The following is a 20,848-nucleotide window of genomic DNA, read 5'->3' as shown; positions in this document are numbered from 1 at the left end:
AGACAAAATAAAAAATTCAATTGCCAACAACAATTACTTACTCCATGCTTGAAGTATGTAATTTTCCCCATATTAACTTGCTGTACACAAGGTGGTCAACTCGATTGTTCTGAAACTTATGTAGTAGTTAAGAGAAGTTGTCACTTTCTTATGATTACGTATAATTCATATAAACATTTCAACAAGAATGTCAATGAAACACAACCTCAGTTGTATAGCTGGAGACATAACTGAGATGTAGTAATAAATGAGAATAGGCCCCTTAAAATCATAAGATATGACATAGCCTACAATATGGTCTAATCACTGGGCAGAATGGGAAAGTGAAATCAAATTTTGAGTTCTATCCTTAACAAAATAAGTCTACATACATTAAAAGGTGGCACCACATTTACAGCAGAATCCACTTACTGTGTCCTTGTTGAGGGGCTGTGACCTGATAGGTACAGGCTGCCAAGCCAGGTTTTCATTCCACACTTGGGAGTCCTTGGGTGGCCAGAGACCAGCACACTCCAGCTGTGCGCTCATCATGGTGCGGTCAACATCAGTGCTCATGGCCGAGAAAACATCAGAGGTCAGTTTGCTGCCCAGGAGAGCATCATAACGCCTTCGGAGGAACTGCCCCTGCTCGTATTGCTGCATCTTTCCTTCCTGCAGAGAAAAAGGACATCCATTGTCATGGTAGAAGACTAATTGGGAGCCATTGAAGTACAGCAACTGAGTTACAAAACTTGTGTTAGAATTTACGATACCATGCACAAATATGCAATGAAAAATCATAAAAATATGTATTTTATATCCATTAACCAATGCAATTTCTGATTAAGCCTTAAAGTATCATGTTTATGTGAATTTGAGATGTGCTTATAAATGGAAAAGAGAGGATGTGGTCAGGATTAGCCCCTAACTTTAATGAAGTGTAACTCAAAGAATGACTGGCTTAGTCGCAGTTACATCTTGAAAGAGAGGATCAGCCATATTGGTTTTTAAGTCCAGTTGTTGGTTTCTACGTTGATAGAGCACCAAGGAGAGTCACTATCGCACATATCCTGAGCACAACGCAACCACCAATACAGGTATGGTTTTTTTTACTGGGAGCATCAAGAAATGAGATTTACTTACATATAGTGATGGCAAGGCCGTATCCAGAGGTGGGAGGGGGTTTTGAATCCCCTTTGAAACCCCTCCTTGGTTCACTACGGCCTTGATTGGCTTCTTTTAACTCTTTTACACAAAAAAGTAGCCATAATATGAGTTTAAAAAATTAGCTGTTCCCGTAAAATGCCAAAGAAATATCAAACACAGAGTAATTGACAGAGAAAAATCTCGAAATAGTACTAACAATAAGCCTTACTGGAGTTAAAAAGGTTTACAGATTTATTTTAGTCAATCTATAAGGAACAAGGTGGAAGTGAGGTGAAATTCAAATAATAAAAAGTGGGGATCGCGATTCCCCATTAAAATACATTCTTATTGTTGCCTCTTTCCCTACTGCAGTGGACAATGAATGTAATACATATGTCATCATGGGAGCCATATAAGTGCGTGGACCTATTTACATCATTTGTGAAAGTAATTCATTATGTTATGCAGAAATGCATTAACATGATTACTTGAAGTATTTTATATCCATGCATTAAAATACATAATACAGAGTGGTCACACGGGGAATTTCTTTAATAGGGGATCTAGGCGAAGAAATGACTGCTAAGTTAACCATTAAGTTCCACGAAAGCATCAATTACGATTACCTATAATATGCACTTTGACTTTTATAGTGAGTTAAACTTAAAAGAAATAATCTTGTAACCATGAGCTTATGACGAAAAACCACTTACTGAGCGTGATAGAAAGAAATGTGACCTATCCTGAACTTACCGCAACCCCCATTTCACATAATTTCGGATGTATATGAAATGGAATTTTGCAAAAGAGAAGAAATACGTCGCTATGAAAAGACTAGCGGATAGGAGAGAGGAATGGAGAGCTGCATCAAGCCAATCTTAGGATTGTTGACTAATGATAATGATGAAAAGGGATTAAAATTAGTTTATTCAGTGTTTTATCTGCAACGATTCGTTTGAACTATAGTTTCTCCAAAAATTGGAAGTAAAAGCTCCATCATCATAAAATTCAAGTCCGCTCTACACGAATTTACGCTTTGGAGAAAAAAAGGAGTCAGCATAGGGCTGTTATATGGGATTATATCGGAGAAGGGAATAAAAACGCACGACTGGCATTTTGGATCAATAACTTAAACTCTGCTTTTCCTTACATTTTTTAAATTAAATCACGACCATAGTTTCAACGGTTAACGTCAACTCCTGGTCAAGAAGGTCTAGTCTGGAAACGTTCGATTTCTCTACACCACGCTCAGCGGTTTTTCGTCATCAGCTCGTGGTCACAAGAAGGTCTGTTCACCAGAATATGACGTTAACCGTCGAAACCATGGTCGAGATTTATTTAAAAAAAGTCTGTGGAAAAACAATGCTTCTGTTATTCATCCAAAATGTTCTGCAAATTCCAGAAAGTATCGCCGTAAATCACCAAACACGACTGGCAATAAGGAAGTTCCACCAAGGAATGGAGTAAATTTCATTTTCACTAAAATTCCTGAATTTGATCTCCTTATCGTACTACATCCACTTTTGATCTAAAAAGGGTCTTCGCAAGCCACATTTTTTTGAAATTTTATTTGAAAAGCCTCATTTTCACATTAACTCTAGGAATCGCGTATTAACAACGTTATAATTTTCGGCGGTCTTTTTTAACTCGTCTCCCTTTCGTTGACAATCTTACTTTTTTCCGATCCCTCCCCAGGCGGAAACTAACGTGCCTAGTCTCCACAAATGTGATCTTAAGTTCATAAGTATTTTACCAATTATCGAGTTTACTCTTATTGTTAGTTGAAATAAGATAGTGACTACACGAAGGACGCTACGCTAAGTATCGCTTGGCAATAGGGTGGTTTCCTATTATTTTTTTATTGCCTAAATCGAAAGATTATTACACCTGGAGTACGTATTTCACGCATTCAGATTTTTAAATGACGATATCTATTTTTCGCGATGAAATGAAAAGTGAAAATTTTCAAGCGCGCGAAAACGCGACGCGTAAGTATGAATGCCGGGAAATCTCTCCGTAAGACTTATTTCTGGTTCCCGCTGCCCCCCTGTGAGGTGACCTTGAGGCGAGGCTTAGCGCTGATACGACGCAGGCTGGTAGCGGGTAGCTGAGTACCCTGCTGGCTGGTAGCGCTTGTCTTAAATAAGGATTATTAATAGCTTATCAAACGAAGAAAACTTTCCGACCTTAGCCAGTTTTAATAAGTGATTATTAAGACACGTTTCCCTGAGCTCTACGCCTCATGCATTCATTGGTAACCTCAGACGATGTATAACTCCTATCTTCTCGTATAGAACCTAGGTCCCTGTGACGTCACGTGGAGAGGCATCGCATGGGCGCCAATCTTGCCCTTTTCAAATGAGGATAAAAATGAACCATTGCCATTCGTCTAAACCGCTATTTCTAAAACGAAATAATTTGTATATTTTGAATACACTAATGGTGGGTAACGAATCGCAATCAATGCTTTTCGTTTTATTTGATGAAGGAAGCTTTCTTTGAAGCTGTCTCCTGAGGATTTCATGGAATAATTGTTTCAGGAACATAAAGTCACATGGAATGATTTAGAGTCGTGGCATAATATGGGGGGAGTATTAAGGGATAGGGAGAGGGGTTCAGAGCACATTTTGGGAGGCGGTGCTTAGGTTTCATTGGGGGTAGGTAGTCCCATAGATTTTCTAAAAGAGAGTTCTCAGTGGCTTTGAAGGATTTAGAAAAATTCTCTAGTGAAGATTTGAGTTTTGACAAAATTGGAGTGATCTTTAGATCTTTCCTGATATTTTGGTGCTTTACATACCAGGGTGCTCCGATGACTTTACGTATTATTTTGTTCTCAACTGTTTGAATTTTTCTGAGATGAGTAGCAGCGGCGTAAAGCCAGACGGGTGATGCGTAGCTTAAGATTGGCGTTATTGTAGCGTTGCACAGTAGGAGTTTCGTTTTTAATGGAAGCGGTGAGTTTGCTTTCAATAATGGGAAGAGAGCGGCATGAATTCCAGTCGCCTTTTGCACGGTTTGGTGAATATGCTTCGACCACATCAGTTTTCTGTCCATTTCTACTCCAAGATATCGCGCGGAGTCGTTTCTCGGCATTCTTTTGTTTCCGTAAAAAATGCGGGGTCCGACGCCGGAATTTTTTGAAGTAATAAACGTATAGAGGCGCTTTAGAACATACGAATTGCTTTGATAAACCCATACCTTTTTTATCACGTAGACGTAGATTATACACGACTACTCATGGCGATGCTTATCTATATTTATGCATCAGAAATTTTGATTATTGTTACAAAAGAACAGAGGCGCAAAAAATGAAAAATATTATTTATTTCGTTATTATCAGCGGAATGATACTGCGAATGAAACAGTACAGCAGTCCTGATTTAACCAGGGTAATTTGATAAAAAATCGATCAGCGCTTTGACTAATAACCATGCTATACAGTTTAACTTAGTTTATTCAAGAGAAAAGATTTCACATGTGAAAGCAAAACTTTTCAATTCATATTAACGGCAAGACAGATTGAAAAACTTGATTTCAATCGCTTTGTTAAGCTTGTTGGCAGGATATATACATGCCATAACACTTCAAACGTATCATTGGACAAAAAATAACCTCTGATTATATAATGACTAATGATTATATAGGCTTCATATAATTACTGCAAATTTTGTGCGAAAACGGATGTTTATACTTAGATTCCTCGCGTTATGAGCCTTACTTCAGCCTTCGCGCCAATCACGGTCTGAGTAGAAAACTGCACTGGAATGGAAAATAAATGGCAACCATCACTGACTCTTCCAGAGGTAATTACAGCGCCCGAGACCATCAATTACTTCTCTTCGCGAGTCTCGTAGCTGGAAGCAAGGCATAGACTGCCCAGTATACACGGCACACGTTTCGGGACGGTGAACAATTGCCGTCATTACGGTGCATCAATCTCCTTGCCATCGAGAGCGAGAAAACACCACTGATCGCATTTATAGCATACCAATGAAGGCGAAGCAGATGGAATGAACCCAAGTCATTGGCCCTGTTATTTTTATGTGGCCTTCGACGACGCTGAAAGGTCATTTGTACCTAGCTATCGAGTGTAAAATCTTTCGTTAACCCCTCAAGCGCGGCAGGCATTTAATTAAATCCCATCTCAGCAGCCGGATGAGATTTAAAAATCTTCGCCTTTTTGGTATACTATCATTCAATAATTTATACCTTTCATAATATACGATCAGTATCGTTGAAAATTTTTGTAAACTTGCGTATTATAATGCGCTACTATATAATAATTTTTCGAGCGATTGGAAAAAATATTTATTGTTTTATGTATCTCTTTTTATGAACTAATGAATAAATTTTCAATTTTGAAAGATTTTTATTTGGTTTCGAATAAGCTACGAGATCTCTAACATTCCATGCATTTAAAAAATACAATTACATGATGTAATTTAGTTATTTGGGGTTGAAAATTTCATAACAGTTTGGATACTTTCGATAGGATCACTCGTTTCGCCTACTTGAAAATTTACCACTCCGCCCACTTCTCTGACTTTGTTCCATTATTACCGTATCATTTCATATAAGTAATCACATGCTAATGTTTCAAACGTCAATATCCAAATATTCTAATGATTTACCTTAGAAAATCTGCTCTGACATGATTTGAAGCAATCCAAACATAATCCCACTGCACATTTTTCACAACAGTACACGCAAACTCTTCATTTCCCATGTTACGCACAAACTGCACACCTCCTTTGAGACTTTGATTTCTTCCCAGCTGCAGGAATTGTCTTTAGGAAATCAATTTTTGTGAGTCTTGGTACTAAATTGTGTAATGAGTGACGGCCAAGTCCAAACAGTTCGTATGACGTTGGATATTTAAAAAATATTATCTCGCCCAATGGCACGCGAAATGATAAGTCAAAGTTTTATACGTGTTTTTCCTGTGAACAACATATGAATTTAGGACTGCCTCATTCAATAGTCTCCTAAATAACTTCATACATCACTTGTAATGGCGTTTTCTTTCCATTACGTACGAATGCAATAACAGGTCCTTGAAATTCACCCCACCAATGATTTTACTATAGCCTAACACACAAACAGACTTCCGAGTCTCTTTTTTGCCTTTCAATACTATTCCCATTTCGTAGGATCCCCAATTATAAAAAAAATACCACACACAGGAAGTACACCCGATGAGAATTTCAGCACACTGCCTGAACGAACACCACACAGCATGAATGACTCTGGTGGACTGGGTGGACTGAAGCTCGTGGTTTAGAAGCTCCCTGAAGAGAAAAGAAAATATCTCGAAGGGGCCCTGGTATACGCTGACTGTTTAGATGGAATCTTATCTTCGTTGATTACTGTCCAGAAAAAAAATAAAAAAATAAATGCAGAGCGAAGCACATGGCCCCTTCGCTTAGGATGCTTAGGACTAACGAGGCGGACCAAACACACTTGGGGCTCGAGGTGACGACAAACAAGGAGAAGACGGAGAGATGGCATTGAGCTTAGAAGATATCGTATCTCAAGCTAAAGTAGCTGACCCTTCTAGACGTCTCTCAAGCAGAATAGGCGGAAGTTTTCATGATAGAACAGCTGAAAGAAGGCGATGAGTTTTTGGACCGAAGTCGTCAAGGCGCTGGTTTAAAACGGAATTTTATCGAAGCATTTTTTAAAAATCTTGAAGGCATAAAACCGCTATGAATATTTTATTGGAAAGGAAAAACATTTCTTCAAAAGATAGAGTAATTAGTTTTAATTTAACACACAATATCTGGCGGAGAAAAAATATTATAAACAGTAGGTCAGGAAGCGTACTGGGTACGCATGACGGCGGCATACGAAATTTAAAGGGCGCGTGCTGGGTACGCATGACGGCGTTGAGGGGTTAAATTTAGAACACTCTTCAAGGAAAAAAATTAATGGCGATTACATAATACATTTGATTAGGATATATATCTACCAAGCCTTTTCGGTGGTTTTACTTTTTACACACATCAAATCCATTTTGCAGAGCATCTAAAGCAGGCGCGGATACCAACACGACATCAGGTTTGGGTTCAAGGTTCACCAAGGTCTGACTCCCCCTTCCAATGACGTAAAAATTACGAATGCGTGTAAAGGTAGGAATCATAAAAAATAAGTGACACTTAATTATGCTTAAAAAATTGAATATTCATTTGAAGTATTTGTTATCTGTGTTCTCCGATAGTTTTTACATGGGTAATATATGTAGAGTTTAATCCCCTCCTGGTAAATATAAAATCCGAGACATTTAAAAAATGCTTACTGATGAAAGAATTAATATTAGAAAAAGCTTAAATAATTAACAAAAAGAGATACTCAAACGCGCATATTTCCACCCTACGGTTTTTAAAATACACAGTTAATAAAATATCCGTTGTTTTCCAGAAAATATTCAAAAGTGTGCAGGTTCACCAAAGAGCTGTAAACCACGGGCCGCATTTGTACATTACGATCGACAGAAGTTATAATGGTTATGGTTGAAATTTTGCTAGTGATATAATGAATCGTAAACTTATAAAAACCAGGAATATTATAGAGTGAGAAAATTTCTACGCACACTTATATATTAAACAATCTCTATCAACGGTAATTATGACAAAACGTCGGGTGATGTTTCGGGTCAGTGAAGCCTACATCTCGCGTGTGAAAATTGTTAAATCCACTGAGCAAAGCATACATTAGTAATCCTTCCATTAATTTACTGAGCAAGAAATATAATACTATTTAATTATAATAATTGACACAGCCACTCACTCCTTCAGGGAGATGAATAAGAGACGACAGGGGCGCACATAGGGATAAAGGCTGGAGGGGGGGATTTAGGTGCAAATAATACCGGTGTGTGTGGGGGTATGGAATACCCACCAGGATAAGCGGTTATAGGTGAGAGATTAATTAATTAGGGAATTTTAAGATAAATGGTTCAAAATGGTGAGTTTTACGGCTTCCTGAGGGATATTTTATTAATCCTTACACTATTGTATAAGTTATATCAATCCAAATCAAGTAAAATGGATTAAACTTAAAAATTTCTCTGAGCTCGGGGTTTATCCCCCAAACCCCCCTCCCCCTCGCTGCGCCACTGAGTGACGACACCTATATAGAATATACATAAAAAATACAGCGATATTTCTACTTTTCTGAAGCGGATTCAACAAAAAAATTCAATCGAACACGTTCTCATTAAAAGAAATGGGAAAAAGAGAGAGCAAATGTAATGAATTAATGGTCATGGTATTATTAATTGATACTATCTATATCAACTTGTTATTTACTCTTAAAATTTAAAATCGGCGCGCGGTAGATAGAAATAGAACGGGAAATAATATTAACCTAGGATCCCCAATGACTCTTCAACAGGCATAGTCCAGTCGCAGAAACACATTAAAAACAATTATTGGTCACCAAAGTTGAACTCCCTCTAACTCTGACGCTTTAAAACATAACATTTCAATACCTCGCTTCAATTTACGGCGCAAGTCCACTTATAATAGGGCCTGCCCATTATTTCTGTGCGTGGTCCTAATTGCCTTTAGTATCAACAAGGGGAAATCTTTCTTCATTAAAGATAATATATACAGAAGATTCCGGTCAATTGGGACATATCGGGACTTGTGCACTTTGCCCCAATTAAGCGGCTGTCCCAATTAGGCGAACTATTCTGTATATGGGCATAAACAAACGTTGAAATGATGGAAAGAAGACTAAAGAATGTTGATAATGCAATATAAGTTTATTAAACTATTAATTTTATTAATAAATCAGCGAGTTAAGTTAATTTATTATCATTTTTAAGAATTATAACAATTTCGTTAAAAATATTTCTCAAAGCCTCGGGCGACGCTGAATGAACGTCTTTTAATAAGTCCTATTAAAGAAAAGTCCTATCCTCTTGCGGATATATAACAACATGAGCTTTCAAAATAGGGCAAGAATAGGAGCATTTGGGAAAAATAAGAGTAAATCAAAAGAGGAAAAAAAATAGCATTCTGAAGACAAAAAATTTTAATTTATCGCGAGTAAAGAGTCTGTGTCGTCGACTCATGGCCCAACAAATCGGCATGCTGTCCCAATTAAGCGGAGAATACTCTGGAATATTCCTCTATTGGGTTCTGTTCTTCAAGATCTGCTCCAATTAAGCGGCTGCCCCAAGTAACCGGTGGACCCATTAAACGGAATCTACTGTATTAATTAAAAATTAAGGGGATTAACTAAACATAAAAAACACCCACCACACGCCGTACTCGGTACTCACCTTTGTTAGCTGTCCCCATCCCACAGGATCAAAGCTGAAGTTGATGTGCGGATCATTTGGGTACGTGTCGGCGGGAGTTCTCTGGCCATGGCGGAATATCTGGAAGAAAATAACAAGAATAAAAAACTGGTTGACAAATGAATTTAAAATCAAAGATGCTCTTACACGATCATCTCCAGTTCGGACATCTTTATGGATTTTGCATTGGTTACCACAAAAAGGATTAAAACACTATAATTACGATCGAAATTTTTACAATATTGATAAATTTCAATACAAGCAGGTTTTATAGAAGCACGCCTGGCAGATCAAAGGCTTTATTGCAATAACATACATTTTCCAAGACCTGTTAACGAATATTTGAACTCATATTTTCAATTCAGAACAATTTAAAGTAATTACACAAGTACTTTCCTTTTACGGGCGAGATTTGGATGAAGTAAAAAAAAACACAAAAAAGGTGGAAAAGCCTCAAAATGATATTAATCGGATAATGGAACTCAAAACATTAGATTCAGCCATTAAAAAAAACTGAGAATGTCATTTTAAAGATTTCTGGGTAAATGATGTGAATTATTCGCTCACATCCACGGAACTCATGAAGTAGCTTTTATATATTTCTCAAATTCTAAAAATGCCTGATTTGCCAGGCAAAGATATGGAGATAGTTAATCGACTGATATATATGAACTCAATTTAACGCGGTAAAACTGGATTTATTAGCCAGATATACAGTTTGAAATTCCGGGAGCTGATGACATTTTCCAATGGAAGTCATATTTAATATATTATATTCATCACCACACGAAATCATTCGTCACTTTTATTTTTTTAAATATTTAATTGGGCTATGTTTCTAGTCCTTTTTAGGCGTTTATTGACAACATTAATGAAACCATCACTGTTCAAATACCTAGGTGTGGAGAAATTAGACTGTAATCGCAAGTTGCCCAGACCCAGGAACTGTCCCTCTTACCCTACAAGTAAATGTTCGAATTTCACACGCCAGTGGCCTAGAACGAGTTCAGCTTTACCTCCCCTGTTAACGTTGGATTGAACACAGGGTGAGTAAGAGTGAGAGGGCTTTTAGTGATTGTTCCACCCATACGGAAAATTTGCATTTTATATTCATGCCCACAATTACCGTGAAAGCTTAAGAGAATCTTAACCTATCATGATGACGGGAGATTTTCGTGGGTAGACACCAGTTTGTATTCCTTACCGACGGACGTCTCAAAGTGAGACCTTCTCCTCTAAACGTGCAAACCAGCAATTCCCTATAAATCGAAAAAAATACTTAATTTAAATGAGATACAATCGATGAACTGTGACCGGAATGATAACACTATTTGTCACGGAGTTTTACTAGGGAAAATAGCTTGTTAAGGTATTTTACATTCGTTTATTTAAAAAAAAACTATGTCAGTTCAACTGGTTTAAAAGAGAGACGAAAGGAACAGCAAATAAACATAACTTTAAGTGAGAAGATATTGAGAACCAGATAGAGAAAAAATGGAATGAATACCACTAATACCCGTTCGCAGGGGAAATGAGTGAATAAATTGAAAGCTGAAGAATTCATGCCGATGATCGAGAAAACTCTAGAACACTAATAAAGCTGTTTAACCAAATAATTTAAGTTTCAATTAAGCACAACAATATTAATTATCATCATAAGTCAGCCATCCGAAGATTGGTTCGACCCAGCTCCCCACTTTGGTCTCCTATCGGCTAATTTTTCCATGTAAACGCATTTTTTATCTTTTACAGTCTCGTTAACTTGCCCAATCGAACTCACCTGATGCCTTACTGCGCCTTTCATCCCGACCACTAATATTACACATAAAAATGAGTACAAATACAGCACCCAGGACAATGATCCAACGAAAGAATCCATTCTAGTTAACTAATAATATTTTTTTATGAATTATGGTGCCGCTAATTGGTTTCGAGGGAAATTTTCCATAATAGTTTATTTAAAGAAAGTCAATTAAATCTCTAAATCCTGGCTTTCCATATGTAAATATAAATTCCCCTCCCGGTAATTGAACGCCTAAGGCAACATAAAAATCAGGTATCCAAGATAATATTTCCTGTTATTTTTTTATTCGAAAAGTATTTTTAGTCATTCTTCAGTTTGCAGTATTTCCTACATAAAAATACAAAGGCGCAAAACCATTAAAGCAATGATAAAGCGGATTCATGTCCGCTTCAACCTACCAGTATATTTCAAAGGTAGCACTCATCACTCACAGGAATTACGAATTGCGAATCAGAGGAAGTGACTTGACTGCAATTCCGTACCAACCATTGGTAAGACAATCGCGACAATATAAGTGTTCATAGCGGATCAGACACGTTCAAGGTCCCACTCCATCCTGCAATCATCCGCCTTGATATTGACATTCACGCACGTCATTTTTCACTCGACACACAATAGGCAGATGGTAAAATTAGAAACAAACAGTCTCCAAAGTCACGAAAGATTTATATTTTATCCGCTAAACTCCGCCGACAAATGTATGGTTGGTCCAGAATTCTTCACTTAAAAGTCACAATCATTTCCAATGAAAGAAAATACTTTTTATTTATATATTTACTACATTTTATTCCATATAAATACGATACAATCGACGAAATTCGATAGTACTATTTATCCCGGAATTTTACCCAAGGGAAAGTCCAGTGCCAATTCAGCTATAGCTAAGTTTTTTTCCGATTGACTTCATTTTTATAGGAACCATAAATCCAAATACATTCAACGGCATTAAAGGAAATACGAAAGGAAAGGTAAACAAGCATTATTGAAAGTAAGAATTGAGTCATGAAGTATAAAAACTACAAACATTATGTTTATTTTTACCATTTTATCCGTCATGGATGTATTTCCATCCATTCCACTCTATTTCTCTCAGATCATCAAGACTTTATAAGTATTGAAGTAACGTTATAAGTATTGGGGACCTGAGATAGATAGAGTGGAATGGATAGAAATACATCTATGATGGATAAAATGGTAAAAATAAATCTACTTTTTGTAGTTATTATATTTCATGATCGTACAGTAGATAAATAAAGCATGTTTTCACTTCGTGATGCAGCTGTGTAGGCTGGTTTTGTGATGATAGATTCCCTCACTTTACTATTTATCCCGGAATCTTCGGTCGTACATGCGGTGAGTTATTGGAGGGGAGAGTGGGTGCCTCTTGTTATCGTAGCACCGAAAATGTTAACACACAACACTGGGAGCAAAGGATCATTACATAAGCATATTTCAAGTATACACCCCAACTCCAGCAAGATTGAATGGATGAGTGAGCTCGCTAACACTGCCTGCTATTGATGAAAGAAATCTAGGGGACCACAACATCAACGTCCCATTCGACCGCCAATTTGACGAACTCAAATTCCCTCGTCGAAGTAACCAATAATGAGCCCAGTTGCATTGGAAAATTAAATCACTAAATTAATAGTTCGCCTAAATAAAATCAACAGATTTAGGCGTTACTTGGTGGAACGATGAGATATTCATGGTTAAATAAAAACACAGTACTATTCCACAACCTTATATTAGTCTTGATAATGACGTTGTAAACGTTGAAACTAGTAGACTGCAAAAATATAAGGTTGTGGAATAGTACTGTGTTTTTATTTAACCATGAATAATAGTTCGCCCTTCAACCTTTGTTCAACGCCACCAATTTACCTCATGAATGAAAAAAAACGAGGATGTATACCATTAATTGCACTATCGGAGAATTATCAGTGAAAAATATTCGGGGAAAATTCAATCCCCAAATTTCTACTTTGATTCTCTTCTTGGGTGGTGACCACTTCGCTCATAGGATAGGAGTTTGGGGTTTAGGTTGTGGGGGGAAATAATTTATAACGTTCATGGCGGCTCCGGAAACCGGTTTTGTGCATTAAATTAAACGTTTCTCCGGAGGAAGAAACCATGGCCATGGAAAGGTCATGGTCATCAAAGATCTGGCAGAAAATGAGGCGGCAGAACGTTTCGGTTGGAAACAGAAACACCTGACGGGACGCCGGCGTTTTACAAGGCATGACATTTTTTTTCTTGATTTATAATAGATGACTAAAGATTTGATCAGGGTTGGTCTGGCCAGGTCGGCAGATCGACGATCGCTGAGGGCCCCGAGATTAGGGGGCCCCAACAACTCTCACGTCTATCGTGAAGAGTTTGTTAAAGGTGTAATAAAAAATGACTCAGATTACTTGAACCAATTTTTTTAGAAATTACAAAATTCTACCTTTTCATCAGTTCCTATATTATTCTATTTAGACCTTACCTTTTATCTAGTTTTTAAGAGCTAAAATAGCGTCAAAATCCATTTCCGGGCATGCAATTTCCTAAAACTCTCCGGGGGAAGACCCCCGCATCCCCCGGGAAGGAGGGCCCCATCATGAGCCCATGCCGAGGGTCCCCAGTCACCCCAGACCGCCCCTGGATTTGATACTAACGAAATGATTCACTATGATCGATTAATCAAAATAACGGATAGTTAACAGCTGTTTAATTAATTTAAATGAATAAAATATAATTATATTTATTTTTACGCCTAAAATATTCTCCAATAAAGAATTGGATAGAATCATTCGGAAACCTAACAAATTAAATATTTCAATTTATCACACGGCCATCCTAATTTAACGCATGCGACTGCAGCGTATCTTGATAAGGCACAAGTTTGTATGACACTTCGAAATTGTGTTTATTTTTGTAAATACCAAAATAAGAGCGAAAAAAAATAGCCCATCGAGATAGTTTTACAATTATTTATACATTTATATATACATTTAAATACACATATATATACATTTAAAAAATATGTTTATGACGGTATAAAGACCCTATTAATCTCTTTCGAAAGAACCGATCTCCTTAAATAACTAGAGGACCACCCGGCATTGCTCGGGAAGGATATTATGTCCTTATTTTAACAAGCGAATTTAGGACTACATAGTACTCTCTTACAATTGACTTGTTTGACATTCACATACATCCATGCCCTGGATGGTGGTCAAACCACCCAGGCGGGATTCGAACCCGCGACCTTCAGGTTAGCTGTCGGGGACTTTACCCCGGCGCTACCCAGGCCGGCCTTTAGACTACCCTACTAGAAGGGTGAAGTGAGAACCCTTCACCCCAATTTATCCCACGGTTGACTCAAGAAAAGTAAGACACTGAGCGGCAAACGCTGAACAGTAAACAATCGAAAAAACGATTCTGGTAAGCCACACACGGGATCAGTTTATACCCCGTTCCACATCATTGATCGTTACGTGTGCCAACGTGCGTAGACAAAAAAAAAAGTCGTGTGAACGCAAAAACGTTTGCATCGAGAGAATTAATAGGCGAGTGTAGTATCCTTTGAGTTATGTTTTCCTCTCTGAGAGTGTCAAGAAGTGTGCCTACCCAGCAGGGTGTCCAATCGCAGACGTTGTATGATGAGACGTAACAAATGGTTATAAGAAAACGAAGCAAAGATGCGTCAGACACGACCGAAAGTAGCACTACGGGATTTGAGCGCATGATATGCACCTATGTACTAACTTTGGTCGCAATCCGTGCTGCCGTATGGAAACGCATAGCGGAGAGACAAACGGACATCCTCTTTTATAGATGTAGATGACGTAAGTATGAATGGAAAGGAAGCAAAAAAAATCACGGGTCTTTACCGATTAAATCCGTTGACATTTTCGTATTTTATCATTTTGCTGAAGTCAAGGGCCAGTAGTAATTCAAATCAAGTTTTAAAGAAGACGAAATTGTAAGATCAAATTATTTCGCGGCTTTTTCATCTACGAGATCAACAAGCCGCAAATTCTTCATATCAATCCTTCCAAGTACATGAACAGAGTATAATACGGACGCAGTTCACCATAATGTAAAATACGAATACTATAGCGCGATTTTGAACCGTAATTTCGATGTGGTCATTTCATAAGAATTCAGCGTGCCACTCAACCCGTATATCTCCGTATAATTCTAATTTTTATGCGAAGCATAGATACTGTAGATACCAATAGCTTGCCTTATTTATATTATCAGAAAATAGTAATATGCTGAATGATGAACAGTTTAAGAAAAATTGAAGAGGGGTCTCAGGAAATTCAAGATCAAAGTACCATGACTTTTGATTTGAACATTCTTACGAACAGACGATGCTTTACATTAATGAAAAGCTATTTTTATTCACTTATCGAAAATTTACGATTTTATTACTATAAAAAGTAAACTTAACAGACCCATTAACGGCGCAATATAGGAAATAAATCAGAAAGGTTGAATATAAAAGTAATTTGCGTCGACATGGAAGGACACCATGGTCAAAATTAACGAAAATAATCCATGAAAATCTTAAAAGAAACATTCAATGACGACCTTGAAAGATTAGAACTTCCCGGTTCATTTAACGTTTGGAAGAGATATTATAATGGGATTAATTTCTGAAAATCGATTAAATAAGAAAAGGCTTCTTGGTGCCTCTTGAGATAGTAGAAATACCAGCCAAAATTATCATCGAATTAGTCGATAATGTTTGTATAAATCTAGAGGAAAATCGTTACTATAAAAATCGGTTACCTCTTTTGCCAAATATCCCTTAATCTATGCACCCAAAAAATATAAATCCAGACCTAAGTCATGGATCTGATTGCAAAGTCAATGAACACCAAATGTTTTCGTTACTCTATAGACATTAATAATGCGGATGGTATACTACTAACTATCACTAGTTTCAATTTACAGGAAAAGTGGTAATAAGCGGTTTAAGAAGAGAACCTTCAGAAAATCTCCGTTAATTTTCTTTAAATCCAATTATAATCGAATACCAAACGAACTATATGAAAAAAATATTTTTAAAAGGTAGAATCGAGAAGCTCACAATGATTTTCTATTAGCTCCGAGGCTGAGCCAATCTAAGTTTAAGATACCAAATAAAAATGGCATTTATAAATTTAAGGGGCGGCATTGGAAGTTAATGGAGACTATAAGTTTTTAAAAAATCTCAAAACCTGCTTTTTCTCAAGGGCAAGTTTTATTGGCGTGTTTCAGCGCTCCAAGCTATGTCCAAGCCTGGTTATGTTAATAAGCCCGATAATGCGTTTCCCTTACCTCCGAATTTCGTCGTGATGGGGGCTTTTTAATTCTGGCATGAGAGGCCGCGATGAAGACCGAATGCCGAATGTGAAATTTTGGCCGAATGTCAAAGAATCTTATGAGACCATAATTTCAATCTATATCTTATTCAATTTGTCTATTTATTCTATGATACTAATGGAGTAATTCGGCAGTCAAAAGAGAAAACCTTTTCAGCTAAAGATGGTATAAATATAGGCTTTTCGCATTATACGAAACTTTTCTTTCACGAAATGTATAAATTGTATTTAGCTTCACGCTTTTAGCAATTAGCTTTAGCAATTAAATACAAATATATATTATTCACACATTTTGCCACTAAATATTAACCCACGTCAGACTCGGAATAACTCAATACTCATGTCTACTCTAAATAAGAGGCATCTAATTTCGGAAGGCCAAGTACGCATTTAGGGCAAAGGTAAACGAATTTCAAAGAAATTCCAACGCTTGAATGGGCTGACGGATTGATATTTGCGCTAATTGCTGAATCCTTGAACAAGAGAAGTACGTGATTATTTGCATTGGGACCATCGGAAAATTTTTTGCTTTCGACAGAGCCAAGATTCTGTCCAGTGTATCCCTTGCGGCCTATCGTACTCGTAACGATAAAAACGATCACACTGAACGATCATCCAAACAGCTAGAAGTAAGGATGGGCTCAGACTGAAGCTCAGCCCTTAGTTATTCTCGTAATTTGTGAAAAAATAACGAAAGTGATTTATTTAAGACGACTCGATAATTTATGCGAAAAAAGCACACAAAAAAGAAAGAGGAACCATCGTGCAGCTGCATAGTTAGGGGATGTGACGAAAATAACAGAGCATGGGAAAATATGTTTTTTTGCGGATATGAGAATGATTTTATCTGCATTTATGCACACTTGTATCTTCTAAGCCATAAGGCTTGTCAGAAGGTTCCACAACTATATCATACAGCCTATATATCACAGCTATGCTGGTAAAAAATCTCCGGGTGTTTGCATAACATAAACTTTTTACGAAGTTGTATGTTGTTACGTGCCGAAAAATTCTAACCAGACGCTTAATATACGCCAAGACGCGTCGCTGTGATTATGTAAATATGGCACCAGCTGTAAAACTCGCTCCATGTCACCGCATGCTGACTTTATTTTTATAAACTCTGACTTTAAAAAATGTATGAACGCATCATTTCGTAAGCCATGTATCCGTTTCATTTTAATTAATTTTGCTGCTTACTGCAACACCTCTGGAAATCCAACTGCTCCACTTTTACGATGTTCGATTTAACCCAGAAGAATCTTAAGAGTAGAAGAGAAAAAAACAAAAATTCACTTTGCCAATTTCGGCTTTCACAATGATCGCTTCAACGATATAAAACATCGTCTAGCACTGATACATTCGCTTTAATCTAATAGGCGGGAAATATATAATCAACCCATTACTTTGTGCTGGATTCCGCGAAGTGAAGAGCATAAATAATCAAGAACTCTTCAAACCGAGGCTTTGTTTCTCGGAAATGCACTTAAAAGGTGTTGACAAGAAGCCTATCATCGAGTTAAATCGGATACTTACCACGTATTAATGATTTATAAAATAGGGATTAAATCAGCAGCCGTAAAGGTCTTAATGACAATAGAAAATTTCAAAAAGGCAGCTCTTGACAATCTCCACTCGATTAAAATATTGTAAAACATTTGTAAAATTCACAAAAGGTAATTTATTACAAGATTTACATTTAATTAAGACAGGGAAATAGCCAAACCTTAATCAATCGAAAAAACTAGTTCTACTTAACCATGGCAGATGATTATAAATTCATTAACAATTCTAATACATTTTGAAGGTGCGAAATGTAATAACATTTTGTAACTCGTGTAATCACATATTTTTGAAAAACATTAATGAAGTTCCACTTATACTTTCGCGGAATTAAAATTCTTTCCTTCGTAGTCGCCGAAAAATCGTAACCATCATTCACGGTCTCGTAAAGATTCAGCCGCGCATCTTTATCATAATATCTCGACTTTCTTTAACTAAAGGGACATCTTGTTTAGGTGAGTGTTAAAGATTCTTTATGTATTTATGAGAGGGTATTCACCATGGTGAAGGCTCAGTGTGCAACGTTATTTTCTTTGAACTTCTGTGTAGGAGGAGCTTAGCAACAAGTCCCCCCGCCATATCGCACGAATTCCTGCCCGGTCCATGGCCAAAATATCAAAATTCTTACGTTTCGCTAATCTGGAAATGCGACGCCACAGGCAACCAGAAGTGGTACTTCCGTTTTGAAATTCAGGATAAACTCAACGACAACTGCCCTTGGCCTCTTTGATAAGTGAACACGCAAGAGAAACAGGAAGCGCTTTTTTTGAGTCTTGTCTCCACGGAAATGGCAATGTAATTGCATTTATAAATGTAGATGACGAAACCACGGCAGCGATAGAAACTGAAGCATTGAAAAATTGGCGGGGAATGCGCTGTTGGATATTTTTTTAATCTGGAAAAGGAAAATTTCGGCTCAGTTGATGACGGTTTACTAAAGCGTGATCAGCGAAGCAATTACAAAATGCGTACTCTCAATTGCAGCGAGAATTCATGAAAAACTTTCACCATTTGTGCAATATTTAATTCATTTCTCGCCACTGATGCATAACATGGAGCACCATCAATATTTGGCACCATCAACACGTACACAAACGTTTTCTCTTCCGTATTTACCTTTGAAAGGCAGTTGATATGTTAATCGGACAAACGACTTCTCTTATACAAAGGAAACCTACCAAATTATTTACGGAAAATAAATGGGACTCAGGAACCTTGTCACGACTAAAAATACCGCAAATGTTCTTCCACATAGTGAAAATTGTTTCCCATACAGTAGCTGAAATCGATAAGCCCTAAAGTACCTACGCCACACCTACGCTTTGAAGAAAACATATAATGTATTATTCTCTGCGAAACGCCGTATTCCTGGCAATTCACTCTTAACAGTCATTCGTTTGCATTGGTGATTGTTTCTTTTAATAACCATAAGCTCGGAAAAAACTACGTCTTCAGAACACCGTTTCTATCCTTTTAAATATATGCGCACGAATGCGCAACTTACGAAACGCCTGTCTTTTATTATAGCGTACGAAATGCTTTCTCAGTATTTAACCTCTTGCACATAGATATACATCAGAAATGTCGCAAACTGGTTCAGTTCACCGCATACGTTTTCCGCGTAAAGCAAAGTAGGGAAAATCAATTCAAAGAGTAAACAACTGAAGTCAACGATCATTCAAGGGAGGTCGCATCTCATAGGACTTTCGAACAGGTGTAACACGATGAATGCTGAAAGATGTTGATGAATGATGTTAACAAGCTATATCCCTCAGTTTTAAGCGAAAAAAATATTGAAATCCAGCAAGGAGACAAAACACGTATTCAATCAATTTGAAAGAGAAAATATTTTTTAGTGATTAGACACGTGGAGGTGCCACAGAAGTGCAGTACGTAATACCGCGGCACAGTGGGCTGAAATCGAAAAAAGCTGGCCAAAGATGATTTTTTTTCACTTTTTAATTTGGAAAAAAACTATTACATTTTAAATTAAAGAGTGATCAGTGACCACATTACTGGAATAATTTTATTTATAACTCATTTTTTTAAAGCAGGAGACGTCTGTCAATTTAATGAAAAAAGACTTTTAAGTATTTCAACGACGCGATGTGAAGTAAAGTCTAAAAACAATGCCAAAAGCAGATTTGAGTTTTCATGAAATGAAACGCATTCATTAAAAAGAACAAATACAAGCCATTGACAATGGCAGCGGAGGGCAATTATATGGAATGGAACAGAAAGGGAGGGGCGGCGCTAACAGAAGAAGGTACTGCACACTAGTTTTACCTACCCCTTCGGGCTGAAGAAAATAGTAAGGCTATATCACATACAACCAGGCAGTACAAGCATGCACAGTGATACTATAAACAAATAAACCCCCTCAGAGCGAAAATATGTAAAAACACTTTTACCATCGAAATTTCGGGAACGCCTCCATAACGAAAGGCAAGAACGATGGTAGACTTAGAAATATATTTGAGATAACGGGCCAATTTTTTTAAAACTACGAGCCATAAAGTAAGGTTGTCGGAATAATGAGGGGTTGATAGGTTGGTTTGCTCGCGTTGAAAACATCGTCCAATTGAATGAAAGTAAGATGGAAAGAAAACTTGGCATTCTTCCGGATTCCTTCGTCGGCTACGGCATTATCCACAAAAGTAGAGATATTTATTATAAACTTCGAAAGAAAAA

At 37.2% G+C, this 20,848-nt stretch overlaps 1 protein-coding gene across 1 annotated transcript in view; it reads right to left on the bottom strand.

Annotated features, from left to right (window-relative positions):
* The window catches only part of LOC124157190 (venom acid phosphatase Acph-1-like), a 43,842-nt gene that overhangs the window by 8,012 nt on the left and 14,982 nt on the right, over positions 1–20,848 (bottom strand). The window contains exons 2-3 of the mRNA XM_046531728.1: positions 9,413–9,511; positions 412–651 (exon numbers count right to left, since the gene is read on the bottom strand). Coding sequence (XP_046387684.1) covers positions 412–651; positions 9,413–9,511 — 339 coding nt within the window. The remainder of the gene's footprint in view (positions 1–411; positions 652–9,412; positions 9,512–20,848) is intronic.

The sequence above is a fragment of the Ischnura elegans genome, chromosome 4 (assembly GCF_921293095.1).
Source record: "Ischnura elegans chromosome 4, ioIscEleg1.1, whole genome shotgun sequence".
Lineage (NCBI taxonomy): Eukaryota > Metazoa > Arthropoda > Insecta > Odonata > Coenagrionidae > Ischnura > Ischnura elegans.
The sequence above is the reverse complement of the archived record's forward strand: the minus strand, read 5'-3'. Positions and strand labels throughout refer to the sequence as shown.